This window comes from Entelurus aequoreus, linkage group LG27, assembly GCF_033978785.1.
Source record: "Entelurus aequoreus isolate RoL-2023_Sb linkage group LG27, RoL_Eaeq_v1.1, whole genome shotgun sequence".
Taxonomy (NCBI): Eukaryota; Metazoa; Chordata; class Actinopteri; order Syngnathiformes; family Syngnathidae; genus Entelurus; species Entelurus aequoreus.
Window position 1 is genome coordinate 25,192,269 of NC_084757.1, and position 23,327 is coordinate 25,215,595.

Consider the following 23,327-nt stretch of genomic DNA (forward strand, 5'->3'; position numbering starts at 1 on the left):
AAAGTACAGTGCTTTTCCTTCAAAAATAAGGACATTTCAATGTGACCCCAAACTTTTGAACGGTAGTGTATATATATATATGTATATGTGTATGTATATGTATATATATATACAGTACATGTATGTATATATATATACAGTGTATGTATGTATATACAGTATATATATACACACAGGTGTGTAAATGTATATATATACACACACACACACATTTTTGTGACTAGTGATGCACCGAAAATTTGGCCGCCAAAAAAACTTTGCACACCCATGTTGGATGTTGTTTGACGTCTCCACTTCCGCTGGAAGGCCGCCTCCTTTCCTGCGCACACGAATGACGTAGCTCGCCCAAAAATTAGGTAAAAGTTGCAATCAGGTCGCATTCAAGTCGTGTTTACGTTCATACTGAAGTCACATTTGAAAAGATTTGGACTACTTCCTGATGTGGCCCAAATCTGATGCGAAAAGATCAGATTTCAGTGTTCAGACTGGCAAAAAAATATCCAATCTGTGTCACCTAACGCGCCCTTTGTCATATCCGTGTGACAAAAACATTTCAACACCTCACCCAAGTTAATTGGGCATACATGCACGCACACGCCCCTCCCCAAATCAACGCCTTCACCACTGCTTAATTCCTCCGGGGTTGTGGGGGCTGAGTAGCGCTTTATAGCGGCAGCCGGCCTCCAGGGTCCCAACCCCCCCCTCCCGGCTCTCACAGCATCTTCCCTATCTGAATAGCTTCAACTCCCCACTAGTCCTTCACTTGCACTTTCCTCATTTAAAAATATTTCATCCTCGCTCAAATTAATGGGGAAATTGTCGCTTTCTCGGTCCGAATCTCTCTCACTTCACGCGGCCATCATTGTAAACAATAGGGAACTTTGCGTATATGTTCAACTGACTACGTCACGCTACTTCCGGTAGGGGCAAGCCTTTTTTTTTATCAGATACCAAAAGTTGCAATCTTTATCGTTGTTGTTCTATACTAAATCCTTTCAGCAAAAATATGGCAATATCGCGAAATGATCAAGTATGACACATAGAATAGATCTGCTATCCCCGTTTAAATAAAAAAAATTCATTTCAGTAGGCCTTTAATTTCAGTTCTTATGTGTCTTGTACATGTTAAGAATGGACAATAATAAAGCTGCTGTCTGCTGTCTGTCCACTTGTTTGAGTCTGCAGGAGTGCACAATTTACATTTGAAAAATAATACATATTAAAAGTGTATCGGCCTTGAGAAGCAGGAAGTTATCGGTATCGGCTTGAAATAAATATTGTTAATATTGTCAAAGTCAAAGATCCTCTTTATACCTGCTGATTTTGTAGATCTCCTTAAAAATAAATTCTAGTCAAAGATAACTTTTACTGTACAACAACACTTTTATTTTCTCCCAAGTTGAGCTGGTATACATTATGCACTGCATGTACTGTATATTTGGGCCTATGGAAAAGCTGTATCTAATAATATGCGGTCAACTTTAAAAGAACATTTTAATATGCATGACATGTCTGCAGTTGTAATGTCTGTTGAAGTCAAACCGCACAGTTTACATTAAATATATTCAGGAAATGTTGGGAGTAAAAAAGTAAGCTGCCTGGAAAACATCCCAAAAAAACCCCCCAAACTTTAGCAACTTAAGTTGTCCCGAGCCAGCAATAAAATGCAAGTTGCACTCAACTGGTTGCTGCCTTATGTTTGACTTGATTCGCTTGGCTGACTGCCACACTGCTGCTTCTCCCTCTGCTCTGCAGGGATGACCTTTTCCGCGTGGAGCTGGACATCGTGGCCGGAGATGAGATGTTCTACAGCAAGGTGAGCATCCTCCGGGCCTGTGGAGGCAGCATCCGACATGCACCTCCCAAGAATTTCAACTTCTTTTATGACCTTATCGTGTTGTCAAAGCGTTAACGTGTGTGTGTGTGTGTGTGTGTGTGTGTGTGTGTGTGTGTGTGTGTGTGTGTGTGTGTGTGTGTGTGTGTGTGTGTGTGTGTGTGTGTGTGTGTGTGTGTGTGTGTGTGTGTGTGTGTGTGTGTGTGTGTGTGTGTGTGTGTGTGTGTGTGTGTGTGTAGAAGAGAACATGGGAGTCAAACAAGAACGACATAAGGATCTGCAGGATGAAGGGCAAACATGAGGTAAGACCTTCCACTTGAAAAAAAAAAAAAAAAAGAACTACTTTTCCCAGCAAATTGAAGCATGCATTTTTTATACTGGACATGGTTTTACTAGCAGAAAAAAACATAATGAAACCATAACGCTCGTCCGGGGGTCAGCAACCCGCGGCTCTCGAGCCTCAAGCGGCTCTTTAGTGCCGCCCTAGTGGTTTTTTGTTTTAGTATGTTTTTTGTTTGAGGACAAACATGACACAAACCTTCCCGATTGTTAGAAAGCCCACTGTTTAATATGTTTGTGTGTATGCTTCACTGATGAGAGTATTTGGTGAACATTGTTTTGTCCTACTAATTTCGGCGGTTCTTGAACTCACCGTAGTGTGGACTGTGACGCAACAGTTTTGTTTACATGTAAAATCTTCCACTCCTTCTTTGTCTCATTTTGTCCACCAAACGTTTTGTACTGTACTGTGCGTGAATGCACAAAGGTGCGCTTTGTTGGCTGTTATTGACTTGTTGGAGTGCTAATCAGGCATATTTGGTCAGTGCATGACTGCAAGCTAATCGATGCTAACATGCTATTTAGGCCAGCTGTATGTACATATTGCATCATTATGCCTCATTTGTAGGTATATTTGAGCTCATTTAATATCCTTTACTTTTATCATCTTTGTATGTAATTTATATTTGCATGTCTCATGACACATTATCTGTATGTAATATTGCAAGTAAGTAAGTAAATTTTATTTATAAAGCACTTTTCACAGATAAAATCACAAAGCGCTGTACAAAACATAGGTGAAGTAAAACAACAATTCAATTTAAAACAACAGGGGCAACATCATAAAAAGGATACAAAGTGGATTAAAATTGATAGTTAAAAGGTGCATTAACTAAAACCTTTACTAAAATAAGAAGTTGGATATTGGCTGCATTTCTGATTGTTTGTGTTCCATGTTGTTCCAGACCACAGCAAACATTATCTAGCTTGCAAAGATTGTAATAAATCTACTAAAAGAAGACAGCCTGCCGTTTCCTTTAACTTGGACACACACATCTATACCTTTGGCCATTAAAAGCCAGTAATTTCCAGGAGTTATCTCACCTTCTGAGTAGCCTCTGATTTACTAATGTTTTTTGATGTAAAAATGTGTAGAATAAATATTACATTTCAAAATTTCTGTCAACAAATATTTGCTTCAGCCTCCGACACATTGGTAGGCTATTATAGCTAATATAGACACTTACGTCTTGTGTTGTCTACATTGTAAGACTTATATAAGACTTTTAAAATAATTTTGATAGTAGGCTATTATAGGTAATATAGACACTTAAGTCATTTATTGTCTTCATTATAACACTTACATAAGACTTTTAAAGTCATTTTGATAGTAGGCTATTATAGCTAATATAGACACTTATGTCATGTGTTGCTTTCATTGTAAGACTGATAAAAACAGAATACAATGATTTTCAAATCCTTTTCAACTTATATTCAATTAATTAGACTGCAAAGACAAGATATTTAACGTTCAAACTGGAAACCTTTGTTATTTTTTGCAAATATTAGCTCATTTGGAATTTGATGGCTGCCACATGTTTCAAAAAAGCTGGCACAAGTGGCAAAAAAGACTGAGAAAGTTGAGGAATGCTCATTAAACACTTATTTGGAACATGCCACAGGTGAACAGGCTAGTTGGGAACAGGTGGGTGCCATGATTGGGTATAAAAGCAGCTTCCATGAAATGCTCAGTCATTCACAAACAAGGATGGGGCGAGGGTCACAAATGCGTGAGCAAATTGTCCAACAGTTTAAGAACAACATTTCTCAACGAGCTATTGCAAGGAATTTAGGGATTTCACCTTCTACGGTCCGTAATATCATCAAAAGGTTCAGAGAATCTGGAGAAATCACTGCACTTAAGCGATAATATTACGGACCTTTGATCCCTCAGGCGGTACTGCATCAAAAAGCGACATCAGTGTGTAAAGGATATCACCACATGGGCTCAGGAACACTTTAGAAAACCACTGTCAGTAACTACAGTTTGTCACTACAAATGTAAGTGCAAGTTAAAACTTTACTATGCAAAGCCAAAGCCATTTATCAACAACACCCAGAAACGCCACCGGCTTTGCTTGGCCCGAGCTCATCTAAGATGGACTGATGCAAAGTGGAAAAGTGTTCTGTGGTCTGACGAGTCCACATTTCAAATTGTTTTTGGAAACTGTGGACGTCGTGTCCTCCGGAACAAAGAGGAAAAGAACCATTTGGATTGTTCTAGGCGCAAAGTTGAAAAGCCAGCATCTGTGATGGTATGGGGGTGTATTAGTGCCCAAGACATGGGTAACTTACACATCTGTGAAGGCACCATTAATGTTGAAAGGTACATACAGGTTTTGGAGCAACATAAGTTGCCATCCAAGCAACGTTATCATGGACGCCCCTGCTTATTTCAGCAAGACAATGCCAAGCCACGTGTTACAACAGCGTGGCTTCATAGTAAAAGAGTGCGGGTACTAGACTGGCCTGCCTGTAGTCCAGACCTGTCTCCCATTGAAAATGTGTGGTGCATTATGAAGCCTAAAATACCACAACGGAGACCCCCGGACTGTTGAACAACTTAAGCTGTACATCAAGCAAGAATGGGAAAGAATTCCACCTGGAAAGCTTCAAAAATTGGTCTCCTCAGTTCCCATACGTTTACTGAGTGTTGTTAAAAGGAAAGGCCATGTAACACAGTGGTAAAAATGCCCCTGTGCCAATTTTTTTGCATTGTGTTGCTGCCATTAAATTATAAGTTAATGATTATTTGAAAAAAAAATGTTTATTTTTACATTAAATATCTTGTCTTTGCAGTCTATTCAATTGAATATAAGTTGAAAAGGATCAGCAAATCATTGTATTCTGTTTTTATTCACGATTTACACAACGTGCCGACTTCACTGGTTTTGGGTTTTATACATAGCCCCGGCGAAAAAGAAGTCCCACTCTGTCACGAAACTTAGGCGGTGATCTTAGCAACTTTACGTCGTAGAAATAGGATGCATTACATCTAATATATAATATAGTATACTAAAATATTCATCATGAAGTTAAGAAGTGTGTTTATGGTTTGTCTAAATTTGAATCTTGTCTTATTTTTAGTGTGGACACTTTTTTTTAGATGTACGTTATGTGCATCGCTCTGATAGTAGACAAGCTATGGAGAAATGTTTTTTTGACACTGCTGACTTTATACTATTATTACTATTACTATATTTTCTGTGCCTCAATATAGTGCTATGTTACATGTTCAATGATGTGTACAGTATATTTAAGATCAATTTAGTGATATATTACATGTACAATAATGTGTACATTATACTGTATTTAAAATTACAGCACCCCTGCATGTAGGAAAAAGTTTGAATGTCATAAATTTCACACTCGCGTCTCTGAAGCCGGACCAAAAACTGTTAAGGGTTGGAATTGGGGGTTGAATCACCAAAAATGATTCCCGGGCGCGGCCACGGCTGCTGCTCACTGCTCCCCTCACCTCCCAGGGTTTTGATTAAGGGTGATGGGTCAAATGCAGAGAATAATTTCGCCACACCTAGTGTGACAATCATTGGTACTTTTTTTTTTTTTTTTTAAGTAAATAGGTTCACGTTCTGAGGTTGAATAAGGCTTAGACCATGATATCATGTATCATGTATGTGATTGACAGTAAGGAAAGTCAAAATATCCTCCGATCTATATAGCATTATGATCGATAGGTATGTTTTATGTATTTCGTATTATCTGAAGCAGAGGAAAAGCAACAAGTTGAACATTTAATAGTCATTGCTCATAATAGTGTTTTCCTTTTTTTGGTGCACAACACTTTATATGGAGCTGTTTTATTTTGCTAAATAAAACAGACTGCATCTGTTCAAGTCTGTTAAAAACAACAAATTACTTGATAGAGCCACTTGTTTTGTTTGAATACCTATCGTAATGAATAATGTAATACATTTAAATGAAAATATCTCAAGTTGAGTGCTTTTCCTCGTATTTTTTTAGGTGGAATTAAAGAAGAGGTTAATTAATTACAGATCCTAATTATGCGTTTATTTTTAAAAGTGCTTGACCGCACTATTACAGTGCATTCGGAAAGTATTTAGAGCGTTTCACTTTTTCCACATTCTGTTTTGTTACAGCTTTATTCCAAAATGGAATACCGTATTTTTCGGACTATAAGTCGCAGTTTTTTTCATAGTTTGGCCGGGGGTGCGACTTATACTCAGGAGCGACTTATGTGTGAAATTATTAACACATTACCGTAAAATATCAAATAATATTATTTAGCTCATTCACGTAAGAGACTAGACGTATAAGATTTCATGGGATTTAGCGATTAGGAGTGACAGATTGTTTGGTAAACGTATAGCATGTTCTATATGTTATAGTTATTTGAATGACTCTTACCATAATATGTCACGTTAACATACCAGGCACGTTCTCAGTTGGTTATTTATGCCTCATATAACGTACACTTATTCAGCCTGTTGTTCACTATTCTTTATTTATTTTAAATTGCCTTTCAAATGTCTATTCTTGGTGTTTTATCAAATAAATTTCCCCCAAAAATGCGACTTATACTCCAGTGCGACTTATATATGTTTTTTTCCTTCTTCATAATGCATTTTAGGCTGGTGCGACTTATACTCCGGAGCGACTTATACTCCGAAAAATGCGGCACATCCATTGTTCTCCTCAAAATTCTCCCCCCCATAACGACAATGAAGTTTTTATTTTTTTATTTTGCAAATTTCATTAAAAATAGAGAACTCAACAATCACACCTACATAAGTATTCAGACCTTTGACTCAATACTGATGCACCTTTGGCAGTAATTACAGCCTCAAGCTTGGTACACCTTTCACCCATTCCTCTTTGCACCACCTTTCAATCTCCATCAGGTTGGATGGGAAGCATTAGTTTTCATCCAGGATGTCTGTGTACATTGCTTCATTCATCTTAGTCTAGTCAGAGAGGTGACTAAAAACCAGATGGTCACTCTGTCAGAGCTACATCATTCCTCTGTGCAGAGAAGAACCTTCCAGAAGGACAACTACCTCTCAATCCGGCCTGTACGGACAGAAGCCATTTCTTCGTTAAAAGTTTGGAAAAATGCACCAGAAAGACTCTCAGACCATGAGAAACTAAATTCTCTGGTTTGATGAGACGATACCAACCGATACCATCCCTAAAGTGAAGCACGGTGGTGGCAGCATCATGATGTGGGGGTGTTTTTCAGCGGCGGGAACTGAAGACTCGTCAGGATAGAGGGAAGGACGAATGCAGTAAAGTACAGACACATCCTGGATGAAAACCAACGCTTCCCATCCAGTCTGATGGAGCTTGAAAGGTGCTGCAAAGAGGAATGGGTTAAACTGCCTAAAGAAAGGTGTGCCAAGCTTGTGGCATCATGTTCAAAAAGACTTGGGGCTGTGATTACTGCCAAAGGTGCATCAACAAAGTATTGAGCAAGGCTGTGAATAATCATGTACCGTATTTTCCGGACCATAGGGCGCACCGGATTATAAAGCGCACTGCCGATGAAATTTTTATCGTTTTTTTCATATATAAGGCGCACCGGATTATAAGGCGCATTAAAGGCCTACTGAAACCCACTACTACCGACCACGCAGTCTGATAGTTTATATATCAATGATGAAATCTTAACATTGCAACACATGCCAATACGGCCGGGTTAACTTATAAAGTGCAATTTTAAATTTACCGCCACACTTCTGCTTGAAAACGTTTTATTATGCTGACGTATGCGTGTGACGTCATGAGGGCAAGGGAAGTATTCGGAGCCCGCAGAATCCTATACAAAAAGCTGTTTTCATTTCATAATTCCACAGTATTCTGGACATCTGTGTTGGTGAATCTTTTGCAATTTGTTTAATGAACAATGGAGGCTGCAAAGAAGAACGTTGTAGGTGGGATTAGCGTAGTGTATTAGCGGCTGGCTGCAGCAACACAACAAGGACTACTTACTTGGATAGCAGACGCCTAGCCGATGCTAGCCGCCAACCCCGCGGATGATCGGGTGAAGTCCTTCGTCGCGCCGTCGATTGCTGGAACGCAGGTGAGCACGGGTGTTGATGAGCAGATGAGGGCTGGCTCGCGTAGGTGGAGCGCTAACGTTTTTATCATAGCTCTGTGAGGTCCCGTTGCTAAGTTGCTAAGTTAGCTTCAGCGTCGTTAGCAAAAGCATTGTTAAGCTTTGCCAGGCTGAGAATTATTAACCGTGTAGTTACATGTCCATGGTTTAATAGTATTGTTGATCTTCTGTCTATCCTTCCAGTCAGGGATTTATGTATTTTGTTTCTATCTGCATTTGAGAACGATGCTATCACGTTAGCTCAGTAGCTAAGTGTGTCACCGATGTATTGTCGTGGAGATAAAAGTTACTGTCAATGTCCATTTCGCGTGCTCGACTCTTATTTTCAAGAGGATATAGTATCCGAGGTGGTTTAAAATACAAATCCGTGATCCACAATATAAAAAGGAGAGAGTGTGGAATCCAATGAGCCAGAAAAAAGATACGTCCATCACTGCCTCTCTAATCCTTCACTCTAACGTTCCTCATCCACGAATCTTTCATCCTCGCTCAAATTAATGGGGTAATCGTCGCTTTGTCGCTCCGAATCTCTCTCGCTCCATTGTAAACAACGGGGAATTGTGAGGAATACTAGCTCCTGTGACGTCACGCTACTTCCGGTACAGGCAAGGCTTTTTTTTATCAGCGAGCAAAAGTTGCGAACTTTATCGTCGATTTTCTCTACTAAATCCTTTCAGCAAAAATATGGCAATATCACGAAATGATCAAGTATGACACATAGAATGGATCTGCTATTCCCGTTTAAATTAAAAAAAATAATTTCAGTAGGCCTTTAAAGGAGTCATATTATTTTTTTTTTTTTCCTAAATGTAAAACACTTCCTTGTGGTCTACATCAGTGGTCCCCAACTTTTTTGTAGCTGCGGACCGGTCAACGCTTGAAAATTTACTCATTCCTTACGTTAGGCGCACCGGGTTATAAGGCGCACTGTCGAGTTTTGAAGGTGAAAGTGCGCCTTATAGTCCGGAAAATACGGTACATTTTTTTTTTACTTTTTCACATTGTCAATATGGGGTACTTTTGGTAGAATTTTGAGGACAAAAATAAATGTATTCCATTTTGGAATAAGGCTGTAACGTAACAACATGTGGAAAAAGTGAAGTGCTGTGAATACTTTCCGGATGCACTGTACATACTACAATAATTCTCATTGTTATGGTTGATATTTGTATTCATTTGTTTAGAGACAAAACCATCTTATTTATATCATGTGAAGTCATTAGATATAACATGTACTGTATAGTCACCAAATCACCAAAGAATCACCAAAAATGATTCCCGGGCGCGGCCACTACTGCTGCTCACTGCTCCCCTCACCTCCCAGGGGGTGATTAAGGGTGATGGGTCAAATGCAGAGAATAATTTTGCCACATCTAGTGTGTGTGTGTGTGTGTGTGACAATCATTGGTACTTTAACTTTAACTTTACTGTATAGCTAAGGTAATAACTTACAATAGTACATTGTCATTGATAATATTGTGTTGTTTAAAAGCAAATTACAAAGGATGCTAAAAAAAATTGTCTGCCCAACCTAAACTATAAAGCCCTCTTTTTTTTTTTAGACTTCTTATATTGTGTTTAAAGTTCTCTAATGGTGGGAATCACAAAGAAATATTTTCACAGTGATAGCGTGATGATATAGCGGATGTGTAATGTTTATTCAGACTATCTTTATTGTTGTAAGACTCCTTTTTGCTCCCCGGCAGTCATTTTGATAAACAGTATGCATCATATATTTACAGTTATGAAAATACAAACCCTTTTTTTTATCAAAGGGTGCTACAAGAACCAGGGAGGATCCCTTTACATGATGGATACAAGTGGAAAGACAGGAATTTACATAACGTTTGAGTCACGGCGCTATCAATGGGAAACATATTCCCTCTAGGAATCTTAACGCCGCCTGTTAATCATCCTCCATGAAGCAGGAAGTCGCCTCTGTCTCTTACAGTGTGTCTCCAGGAAGCGTTATTGTGCAATGTATCCACTTTTTACATGGACACTGTAATTCTGCACTTGTCAGACTTATTAGACACCATATATCACATGCAACAACTTGACATTAAAAGGAGTGGGCCAGGACAGGACGCAAGCGCTAGCATCAATAGCATAGCTTTGTGTGTTCACCACTGTGTTACATGGCCTTTCCTTTTAACAACACTCAGTAAACGTTTGGGAACTGAGGAGACCAATTTTTGAAGCTTTTCAGGTGGAATTCTTTCCCATTCTTGCTTGATGTACAGCTTAAGTTGTTCAACAGTCCGGGGTCTCCGTTGTGGTATTTTAGGCTTCATTATGCACCACACATTTTCAATTGGAGACAGGTCTGGACTACAGGCAGGCCAGTCTAGTACCTGCACTCTTTTACTATGAAGCCACGCTGTTGTAACACATGGCTTGGCATTGTCTTGCTGAAATAAGCAGGGGCGTCCATGGTAACGTTGCTTGGATGGCAACATATGTTGCTCCAAAACCTGTATGTACCTTTCAGCATTAAATGGCGCCTTTGTCTTGGGCACTAATACACCCCCATACCATCACAGATGCTGGCTTTTCAACTTTGCGCCTATAACAATCCGGATGGTCCGGAGGACACGACGTCCACAGTTTCCAAAAACAATTTGAAATGTGGACTTGTCAGACCACAGAACACTTTTCCACTTTGTATCAGTCCATCTTAGATGAGCTCACGCCCAGCGAAGCCGACGGCGTTTCTGGGTGTTGTTCATCAACGGTTTTCACCTTGCATAGGAGAGTTTTAACTTGCACTTACAGATGTAGCGACCAACGGTAGTTACTGACAGTGGGTTTCTGAAGAGTTCCTGAGCCCATGTGGTGATATCCTTTACACACTGATTAAAGATTAAGATTAAAGTACCAATGATTGTCACACACACACTAGATGTGGTGAAATTTGTCCTCTGCATTTGACCCATCCCCTTGGGGAGCAGTGGGCAGCAGCGGCGCCGCGCCCGGGAATCATTTTGGTGATTTAACCCCCAACTCCAACCCTTGATGCTGAGTGCCTAGCAGGGAGGTAATGGGTCCCATTTTTATAGTCTTTGGTATGACTCGGCTGGGATTTGAACTCCAACCTATGTCGCTTGTTGATGCAGTACAGCCTGAGGGATGGAAGGTCACGGGCTTAGCTGCTTACGTGCAGTGATTTCTCCAGATTCTCTGAACCCTTTGATGATATTACGGACCGTAGATGGTGAAATCCCTAAATTCCTTGCAATAGCTGGTTGAGAGGTTTTTCTTCAACTGTTCAACAATTTGCTCACGCATTTGTTGACAAAATGGTGACCCTCGCCCCATCCTCGTTTGTGAATGATTGAGCATTTCATGGAATCTACTTTTATACCCAATCATGGCACCCACCTGTTCCCTATTTGCCTGTTCACCTGTGGGATGTTCCAAATAAGTGTTTGATGAGCATTCCTCAACTTTATCAGTATTTATTGCCACCTTTCCCAACTACTTTGTCACGTGTTGCTGCCATCAAATTCTAAAGTTAATGATTATTTGCAAAAGAAAAAAAGTTTATCAGTTTGAACATCAAATATGTTGTCTTTGTAGCATATTCAACTGAATTTTGGTTGAAAATGATTTGCAAATCATTGTATTCCGTTTATATTTACATCTAACACAATTTCCTAACTCATATGGAAACGGGGTTTGTAGTACCACACAGTTGTCGCTTAAAGACTCCGCCGAGAAAAAACAAAAATACAGCAAAAACCACCACGGGGCGGAAGCTCTCGTTGTGGTCAGGGACAACGCATGACGGTGGAGTTTGTTGTGGCTAGTCTGCTTGAAGCACATTTGTGTTACTCATACAAATACGTTAGAGCAGGGCAGATTGAGCCCAGTTTATAATTTCCTGTTGTACAGTATACCAGGCAGTTTACTTTATGACTCTAGTATACTCTGGACCAGGGGTGTCAAACTCATTTTAGATCGGGGGCCACATGGAGAAAAATCTACACCCGAGTGGGCCGGACTGGTAAAATCCCGGCACGATAACTTAAAAATAAAGACTTCAGATGGTATGGTTTTCTTTGTTTAAAAATAGAACAAGCACATTCTGAAATTGTAATAATCATAATGTTGTTGGGTTTTACACTTACATTTTGCGGTTAATAGTATTCTATCTTTATTTGTCGTTATTTATATTTTCTGAATAAATTATGTGATAATGTTCATCAGTCAACTCCTTGGTGTTGATTTTCAATCTATCAAGATAAAAAATGTACATCAAAATCAAATTACAGGATGTTATTTATGTAGTTTGATCATTTTCCTCGACTGGTGCACTAACACCATGTGGTTTATTTTGTACATATATAGCATCATCTACAAAGATACAAATAATTGCTATTGCGACATCCAGTGGCCACATTTAGAACAGATGTTTCTTTCATTCAAAAATTTCCGGTTAATTTTTATACTTAGCAAAGTCATCCCGCGGGCCGGATAAAACCTGTCCGCGGGCCTGATCCGGCCCTCGGGCCGTACGTTTGACAACCCTGCTCTGGACTGAAGCTGTGTGCCTTCATTGTTTTTGCAGCTGTTGTTTTGAGGCATGTTTAAAAAAAAAAAAAAAAGAAGAATAATGCACTTTCTTAGACTTAGACTTAGAGAAAGTGAAAGTATAGTATTTCCCATAGTTGTAGTGGGTATCAGGATTATCTCAGGGAGAGCATGCCCCAAATTCCAAGCTGTTGTTTTGAGGCATGTTAAAAAAAAAAAAAGCACTTTGTGACTTCAATAATAAATATGGCAGTGCCATGTTGGCATTTTTTTCCATAACTTGAGATGATTTATTTTGGAAAACCTTGTTACATTGTTTAATGCATCCAACGGGGCATCACAACAGAATTAGGCATAATTATGTGTTAATTCCACGACTGTATACATCGGTATCGGTTGATATCGGAATCGGTAATTAAGAGTTGGACAATATCGGATATCGGCAAAAAAGCCATTATCGGACATCTCTAATCTCCATCTATTATAAACAAAATTTGGTCTGACGAGAAGAAACTGAGAAGTACTTTTAACAAACATTTTGCCTTTTATTAAGAATTGGATAGTCCCCCAAATAAAATATTGACCTTTTTTTTTACCTTTTGTTTTAGGCATTTTTTTTTAAAATTATTTATAAATAATACACATCTTCATACACATTTGTAATAAAACCAGTAGTTTCCTTGCCCATCCACTTGTGTTTTCTATGAAGGGCTTGTGATCATGCTTAAGTGGCTAGATAAGCACTCTCTTCTATTTAATAATCATTATTTGGTGCGCTTACACTTTCAATACCGGAATAGGAGGTTGGTGATCTTATAAAAATGCTAATTTAGATCTGAAGTATAGGCGAAATAATGAGGCAGATTTTGAATTGGAGGGGCGAGCTAAAAATAATTTAAAAAAAAAGCTGCAGCTTTTGTTAGTTTGTTTCAACAAGCAATAAAATATAACCAACAGTTGAAAACATGACTAATGTAGTTTCTGAAATTGTCTAATCCTTCTGTTATTATTCATGAAATGCAATAGAAAATGTAATGAGGTCCGTTAGCTGACTTTGGTGTAGCTTAGCTATAGCTTGTTATCCACCCCATCCATTTTCTACCGCTTGTCCCTTTTGGGGTCGCGGGGGGTGCTGGAGCCTATCTCAGCTGCATTCGGGCAGAAGGCAGGGTACACCCTGGACAAGTCGCCACCTCATCGCAGACAACATTCACACTCACATTCACACATTAGTGTTGCCAATCAACCTATCCTGACGAGCAATTTTAAAATGCAACCAACAATTCAAAACATGGCTCAAGTAGCTTCATGCATTCTTTGTTTCTGTTTAATATTAATGACATGTGTTGAATTGTTATACATTATGTTTGCTGCATAAACATTGATAAATATTAGGGCCATCCCCAATACAACTTTTTCACTTCTCATACAAAACTGATATTGCTGCCTTGAGTAACCGATACCGATATCGGCACAAATCAATCCAATCCAATCCACTTTATTTATATAGCACATTTAAACAACAAAATGTTTCCAAAGTGCTGCACAACAATAATAAAAAACAATATTCAAATATTATCCTTAGCTCCACCAATGACTGAATAAAAAACAAAAAATAAATACATATAAAACAAAACAATATAAAATAAATATGATTAAAAATGATTTTAAAGGGTAAAACCAATTAAAACAGTAAATAGAAATCAAAATTTTAAAAACACAGAGGACCACACAACTTATGTAGTGTTAAAAGCCAAAGAATAAAAGTGGGTCTTAAGACGAGACTTAAAACACTCCACTGTGGAAGCAGTTTGAACATGGTGGGGCAGAGTGTTCCAGAGCTTAGGGCCGACCACAGAGAAGGTTCTGTTTCCCCTGGTTTTAAGTCTGGTCTTGGGCACCACGAGCTGGAGCTGGCTCTCGGACCGAGATATATTGAGGTGCCAGTCCATGTAAAGCTTTAAAAACAAACAGCAAGGTTTTAAAATTAATTCTAAGTTGAACAGGGAGCCAGTGCAAACTCTGAAGAATTGGGGTTATATGCTGGCGTCTCCTGGCCCCTGTTAAAAGTCGTGCTGCCGCGTTCTGGACTAACTGCAACTGGGAGAGAGCTTTTTGGCTAATGCCAGCATAATCAGGAACCTCGCTTGTCCATCCATCCATGTCATTATAAAATATTTAAAAAAACAACTAATACAAACATACACACCGTATTTTCCGGACTATAAGGCGCACCTAAAATCCTGTTTTTTTCTCAAAACTCGACAGTGGGCCTTATAACCCGGTGCGCCTAATGTACAGAATAATTTTGGTTTTGCTTACCGACCTCGAAGCTATTTTATTTAGTATATGGTGTAATAAGTGTGACCAGTAGATGGCAGTCAAACATAAGAGATATATGTAGACTGCACTAAGATGGCAATATGACTCAAGTAAACAACACCAACATTTTATATGTTCCATTGAAAATATAGAACATTACCCACGGCGCTCAAAAATCTATCAAAATGTTTTAGTACGACTTTGGTAAGCAAAGTCGTTGATTACAGAACGGCTGTAAGTCAGACCTAGGCAAATTAAGGCCCGGGGGTCTCAAGCTCTTCGTTAAGCTTTTAAATCTGGCCTGATTTTGACATTCCCAAATACATTTTTCAGATCTTTAAGATGGAAACTGTAGCTGCCATTATGATGTGCAGTGATGTTTTCAAAATACCGTAAGTCTTGAACTATACAAAGTATTTCAATGGTTGGAATCTGCACTTTTGCATGATATACTAGTTACTATGGTAATCGAATTAGTTACCATGGTAATCAAATTAGTTACTAGGGTAATCGAATTAGTTACTATGGTAATCAACGTCACAGCAGCTCAGACGAGGCACCAAGCAGTGTGGGTGGGGAGCGTTTCCTACAGAGTGTTTCCAGAGCGGCCAGCCTGAAATGCGGGTGTCAGGGACAGACGCGGAAGGAGATTTTTACAACAAAGTTCTAAAGCTTAGTGATATATCAGATTGTAGGTGGGTTTATTTTTTACCCTTTGAGTTCATATTTCGCTGTGTTTGTTGCGTTTCGCTTGATCGTAAAATGTGTCGATCGAGAGGGGGTGTGACGTTCATATGTTGTCAATATTCAGTGTTTTATCCTTCATAGTTAATATTGTAAATCCCACATTATTGTCATGTACTTTCTGGGTGTCTCCGTTAGTAGAAAATTTAATATTCCATTCCGTTTTTTAAGGCAGTCTTTCATAACATTTTTAGCATTCAATCAGACATTATTGAATCTATCTAAAAATAGATATGTCGGCCCCCAGACACATTTCTTTCTCAAAATTTAGCCCCCGAGTCAAAATAATTGCCCAGGCCTGCTGTAAGTAGTTCCTCGGCATTAGTGCTTATAATAACAACTTGGTCAATATTCAGGTCACAACATGTAAATGGAGTATTGTTGGCCGTTTTTGGATGTTTTAGAGGGTTTAGACTTAGACTTAGACAAACTTTAATGATCCACAAGGGAAATTGTTCCACACAGTAGCTCAGTTACAAAGGATGTAAAGTGTAAGGATGGAAAGGTTAATGCAGGTATAAAGTAGACTAAAAATGTACCGTAGTAGCAATATAAAATATAACATATATGTGATATTTACATATTATATATACAGTATAAGATATATACTGATATGTTTATATAATATATATATATATATATATATATATATATATATATATATATATATATATATATATATATATATATATATATATATATATATATATATATATATATATATATATATATATATATAACAGTTACAATGTACAATATTACAGTATATGTAACAGCTGCAGCAGAAAATAGACATTATAAACAAAGAGAGGAAAGCTTTATGACCACAATAGTTTACTTTTTTTAGTTTCATTGTTGGCCACCTCATACTTGCCTGTGTATTACAAACTCAAAACCATACAAAAATAAAAATTGACATAAGAATTGTGAATTATAGGCGAAGTTCCAAAAAAAAAGTGCAATTCCCCTGTAAGGTTTTTAAATTTTAAAAAGCTGTTTTCAACCAAATCCATGCAGTAATTAGTTTTTTTAGTGCAGTGTTTTTCAACCACCGTGCCGCGGCACACTAATGTACCGTGAGATATTGTTTGGTGTGCCGTGGGAGATTATGTAATTAAAATATTTTTTGCAAACCAATAATTATAATCCGCAAACAATGTGGCGTTGTAGAGTGTCTGTGCTGTCTGGAGATCAGCGGAGTAACCATGTAATACTCTTCCGTACCAGTAGGTGGCAGCAGGTAGCTCATTGCTTTGTAAGCCTACTTTGAGACAAGAGAATTAATGATGGTTATGGTTTGAAGTCATATCGAACAATTGCGTCAGGTATTTGATGAGAATTACTTTATATTGTCAATATTGGCTGTTGAGTTTCGTTTTTAACACTTTCTGCTGGTGGTGTCTGTCATGTATTGGTGACTCGGGTCACAGGACAATACCGGAACCATTGTAAGGGGAACTTAAAGGCCGGGGACACAGGATATGATGACATGTGTTGTGTGTTGGACACCTGGAAGTTGAAATAGTAAGGGCGGGAATAAAAAGCAGAAAAAGACAATAAGCTTTCTTTTGGTGTATTATTAAGCTTAGATTGCTAATAAGTGAACTAATAAGTGACAAGTTTGTCACACAACAAGGGCGACGAGGATGGGATAAAAAAGTGCAGGTAAAAAGGTGTCTAATGCTTAAACCAAAAATAAACAAAAGGTGAGTGCCCCTAAGAAAAGGCATTGAAGCTTAGGGAAGGCTACGCAGAACAAAAGTAAAACTGAACTGGCTACAAATTAAACAAAAACAGAATGCTGGACGACAGCAAAGACTTACTGTGGAGCAAAGACGGCGTCCACAATGTACATCCGAACATGACATGACAATCAACAATGTCTCCACAAAGAAGGATAAGAACAACTGAAATATTCTTGATTGTTAAAACAAATTAGATGCGGGAAATATTGCTCAAAGGAAGACATGAAACTGCTACGGGGAAATACCAAAAAAAAAGAGAAAAAGCCACCAAAATAGGAGCGCAAGACAAGAACTAATACACTACAGACAGGAAAACGGCAAAAAACTCAAAATGAGTCACGGTGTGATGTGACAGCTGGTGACAGTACACCTACTTTGAGACAAGAGCTATAGTGATGCATGCTTGGTTATGGTTTAAAGTCATATCCAACAATTGCGACTTTTGACTGTCAACTGAGTTTTGTTTTTTAATGATTTCTGCTGGTTGGTGTGCCTCCGGATTTTTTCAACGCAAAAAATGTGCCTCGGCTCAAAAAAGGTTGAAAAACACTGTTTTAGTGCGTGTAAACATACCAAGAGTGTGTGTATGGGGGGGGCCTTTAAGGCAGGGGTGTCCAAAGTGCGGCCCGGTGGCCATTTGCGGCCCGCACCTAATTGTTTACCGGCCCGCCACACATTCTGGAAATGCTATTGCAAAAATAAAAAATAAACATTAACTAAAAAAAGTTGCAATGTTGACACAAAGCTGCCATGCAGGCTGTTTTTTTTCTTTTGTCTATCTTTATTTTTCTTTTTTTGCCATTGCTTAAAAAAAAAAAAAAATCAATGTTATAATGATTTATTGACCTATTCCAGGCTCCAATTATTTCAAATATTTCACTTTAAAATGTTTTATGTGGGAAATATTGCATATATTGTGTGGTTGCCATTAAGGCTGCAGCTAACGATTATTTTTCTATCGATTAATCTATAGATTATTTTTTTCGATTAATCGGTTAATCTATAGATTGTTTTTTCGATTCATCTATATATTATTTTTCCTTTTACCGATTATTTTTTTTATTTAAAATGAAGATGAAAAAATAAATGTAGGCCTGTTTTTTCAAAAGGCATGGCTTTTATTTACAAAAAAAAGAAGTATGGCCACTCAGTCAACATTGACCACAACATGACAAAATATTCTGTAACAATGTAAACATTTAAAACTTTTAACATTTAACAAAATTAAAAGTAGCTTATTTGCTTTTTAATGTGCAAATATAAAAGTAAACATCCAGTGCAAATCTTAATATTCTGCAATAGTATAAGCATTTCAAAAGTAAAAGTATTGCTTATTTTGCTTTAAAATGTGCAAAAATAAAGATAAACATCCAATACAAAAAAGTGCAAAACGAAATATTCTGTAACAACAGTGTAAACATTTCAACAAAAGTGAAAGTATTGCTTATTTGCTAAAATGTGCAAAAATAAAGATAAACATCCTATACAAAAAAGTGCCAATCTAAATATTCTGGAGCACTGTAAACATTAAGTATTGCTTTTAAAATGTGCAAAATAAACATCCAGTCCAACACAGTACACAATAACCAATTCTACTCATTCCAGTGAGTGACTAACAGTTGTAATGAAGAAAGGTTAGCATGTGTACATGCTCTGGTTCTTTTCATGTTTACAATATTCCCAGCAGCTAAAAATAGGCGCTCAGAAGGGTTCGATGTGGCTGGAACTGAGAGCTAATTACCGGTAGCCTTCACCTCAAGCCAGGACTGCGAGTGAGCTGAGCTCCAGTTTATATTCCTAGAAGGTCAACGGGCTCATAGTGATGTTACTAGTAGTTGACTGGGAGGTGTTTATTATCATTTGGGGAGAGTCCGCTGCCCGATGCTCACCTGCTAAACACCTATCTGCTCCACGCTGAAGCGCTGACTACATGCGCTCTGAATACGCACTGCTGATTGGCTGACAACGCTTTGTATAACGCTTTGTGTGTACCAATCAGATGGTTGTGTGGGTGGGACAATGCTGCGTGCTGAGACAGAGGCAGCCGCAGAAGGAGCAAAGCAGCTTGTTAACACTTTAGCAGCTAAAGTTAGCTTTAGCTTAGAAACTCGTTCGGTACACCCCCGTACCGAACCGAAAGCCCCGTACCGAAACGGTTCAATACAAAACACGTACCGTTACACCCCTAGCAGATACAAATGACACATTCATGTTTTTGTGTAATGATGACGACGTATACTCGCACGGACGATTGACTAGTTGACGGTTTTCTTTTCAAATGTTCGTTCATAGCCGTTGTGCTGCTATGATAGGCCATTTACGCTCGACACAGTGTGCATACAACAACATTATTAGGCTGTGTATTGAAATACTCCCACACTTTTGACCACTTTTGGCGTGATTTTTTTCCCCCTCGCTCGCACAGTCTGCTTTGCGCTCCGCCATGACGGTAGTGTGACGTAAATATGCGACGCGTCGACGCACAAAAACGGCGTCGACGTATTTACGTAACCGATGACGTCGACTACGTCGACGCGTCGTTTCAGCCTTAGTTGCCATACAAAAACATTGTTTTCTTTGACAAAAGAGCATAAAACAAACAAAATAATAGTTCAAACGTAAAAATCGACAGATATATCTGAAGTTGAGCTCGTAACTTAAGTGTTGAAAGTAAAAAAAAAACTAATACAAATGTATCACTTTGAGTGGGGCACCTTTTGTATCCTAAATATATTTAATGGGATTTTATTTATCTTTTCACTGTGATGACTCAAAAATAATAATGAATTAATATCAATGGTGTCCTGCATTATTGATGTTTTTAAGGCTCTAATTACTTCACATCAAACATTGCTTTCTGAATGTTTTGGGCAGTGGGGGAAATACTGCATATTTCAGTTATTATAAAACACAAAGTTGTCTTGACAGAAAAGGCATAAAACCTTTTTGGTTTTTTTAATTTTATATCAACCTAAAGTTGATATACTGTAGAGATTTACTGTAAGCGTTAAATAAAAAGTAATAATTTGACTTGTTTTTAACATTTTAATGACTTAGACCCTTTATGGTCCCCGGGAGCCCTAAAGTTAAAAAAACAACCGAAATCCATATATTTTGTTATGATTTGAAAATGAAAACTATCAAAATGGCCCCCGCAGGCTTTATTTTTTCCGTGTGCGGCCCTCAGTGGAAAAAGTTTGGACACCCCTGCTTTAAGGAGTCTTGTGTATGGGGTCCCAAAATGTGTTGCTACGCCCGAGACGCCTCTCTCAAGTGGTCTCGGTTCCGCAGGGTTCGAACCATCGCGTTCACGCTTGACTAAACCAACGTCACAAGCAGGGAAACCGCATCAGAGTTATTTTTAACGGCACCAAACACGGCAAGCGCGAACGCAACCTCCGGTGTCTCTTTGTTTAGTTTTTCTCGCACGTGCGTTAACGAGCGGCGCAATTAACGAGGAGAATCTCAAGCAAAGACTGGTTCACGGCGGCACACACTTCACCTCCTGGAAATGTGCCGCTTGGAGGGGGCGGGGGGTTGAGAATGTGTCAGATGTGATACATTTGCCACCTTATAATTGGTTTTCTAATTAAATGTTTCCGTCTGGTTGATTACAAAGGACACAGTATTTCTCCCTAATTAGGCTGGAAATTGAATATCCTGATTCTTGCCACATTTTCCTTCCCCTCGCCTTGTCCAAACTATTGTTGAGGACAGCGACAGGCCGGGCAATTTGCATATTCCCCGTCATGGCTGCTTTTGTCCTTTTGCTTGTCACCGTGTCTTTATTGTTTGGTTCTGTCACTCTTTACGCTCCCCTTAATTCTTCTTAGTAAAAAAAAAAAAAAAAAAAAAGATGGAGGATGAGGAGGAGCATCATCAGGCAGCCCACCATGGGGCAAACCTGCCATTCCACACGGATGGTGGGGGGCACTTAGCCAGATTGTTTGATCAATATTGTGTTAAATGCGCTCTCCCAGGAGCACAGGCTTGTCTATAAGATATGGTTTCACACCTCTTATTTAATCACTCTGAAAAACCACAATCCACACTTGGATTTAGCTTAGGGGTGTCAAACTCATTTTAGATGGGGGGGCCACATGGAGAAAAATCTACTCCCAAGTGGGCCGGACTGGTAAAATCACAGCACGATAACTTAAAAATAAAGACAACTTCAGTTTGTCTTCTTTGTTTATAAAAATAGAACAAGCACACTCTGAAAATGTACAAATTATAATGTTGTTGTTGTTTTTTTTACACTTACATGTTGCGGTTAATAGTATTCTACCTTTATTTGTCGTTATTTATACTTTCTGAATAAATGATGTGATCAGTCATTTTTGATTGATTGATTGAGACTTTTATTAGTAGGTTGCACAGTGAAGTACATATTCCGTACAATTGACCACTAAATGGTAACACCCAAATAAGTTTTTCAACTTGTTTAAGTCGGGGTCCACTTAAATTGATTCATGATACAGATATATACTATCATATATACTATCATCATAATACAGTCATCACACAAGATAATCACATTGAATTATTTACATTATTTACAATCAGGAGTGTGGAGGGGGGGTGGGGTGGGGGGGGTGGGGATATGGACATCAAGTAGTGGACATAGAGAGAGAGAGAGAGAGAGAGAGAGAGAGAGAGAGAGAGAGAGAGAGAGAGAGAGAGAGAGAGAGAGAGAGAGATCAGAAGGCATAAGAAAAAGAATCTGCATTTGATTGTTTACATTTGATTATTAGCAATCCGGGGAGGGTGTTAGTTTAGGGTTGTAGCTGCCTGGAGGTGAACTTTTATAGCGGTTTTGAAGGAGGATAGAGATGCCCTTTCTTTTATACCTGTTGGGAGCGCATTCCATATTGATGTGGCATAGAAAGAGAATGAGTTAAGACCTTTGTTAGTTCGGAATCTGGGTTTAACGTGGTTAGTGGAGCACCCCCTGGTGTTGTGGTTATGGCGGTCATTTACGTTAAGGAACTAGTTTGACATGTACTTCGGTATCAGGGAGGTGTAGCGGATTTTATAGACTAGGCTCAGTGCAAGTTGTTTAACTCTGTCCTCCACCTTGAGCCAGCCCACTTTAGAGAAGTGGGTAGGAGTGAGGTGGGATCTGGGGTGGAGGTCTAGAAGTAACCTGACTAGCTTGTTCTGAGATGTTTGGAGTTTAGATTTGAGGGTTTTGGAGGTGCTAGGGTACCAGGAGGTACTCATTGGTGTTCATTTTCAATCTATCAAAATTTAAAAATAATATTAGAAATTACAGGATATTAGTTATTAGGGGTGTGGGAAAAAATCGATTCAAATTCGAATCGCAATTCTCACGTTGTGCGATTCAGAATCGATTCTCATTTTTAAAAAATCGATTTTTAAATTTTTTAATGTATTTATTTTTGTACAATTTTTTTTAATTTTTTTTAAATTAATCAATCCAACAAAACAATACACAGCAATACCATAACAATGCAATCCAATTCCAAAACCAAACCCGACCCAGCAACAAACAGAGCAATTAATAATAATAATAATAATACCTGGGATTTATATAGCGCTTTTCTAAGTACCCAAAGTCGCTTTACATGTAGAACCCATCATTCATTCACACCTGCTGGTGGTAAGCTACTTTCATAGCCACAGCTGCCCTGGGGTAGACTGACGGAAGCGTGGCTGCAATTTGCGGCAACGGCCCCTCCGACCACCACCT

General features: G+C 38.6%; 1 protein-coding gene across 1 annotated transcript in view; it reads left to right on the plus strand.

The window, feature by feature from the left end:
* The window catches only part of sema6bb (sema domain, transmembrane domain (TM), and cytoplasmic domain, (semaphorin) 6Bb), a 521,655-nt gene that overhangs the window by 300,808 nt on the left and 197,520 nt on the right, over window positions 1-23,327 (plus strand). The window contains exons 6-7 of the mRNA XM_062039291.1: window positions 1,756-1,816; window positions 2,074-2,136. Coding sequence (XP_061895275.1) covers window positions 1,756-1,816; window positions 2,074-2,136 — 124 coding nt within the window. The remainder of the gene's footprint in view (window positions 1-1,755; window positions 1,817-2,073; window positions 2,137-23,327) is intronic.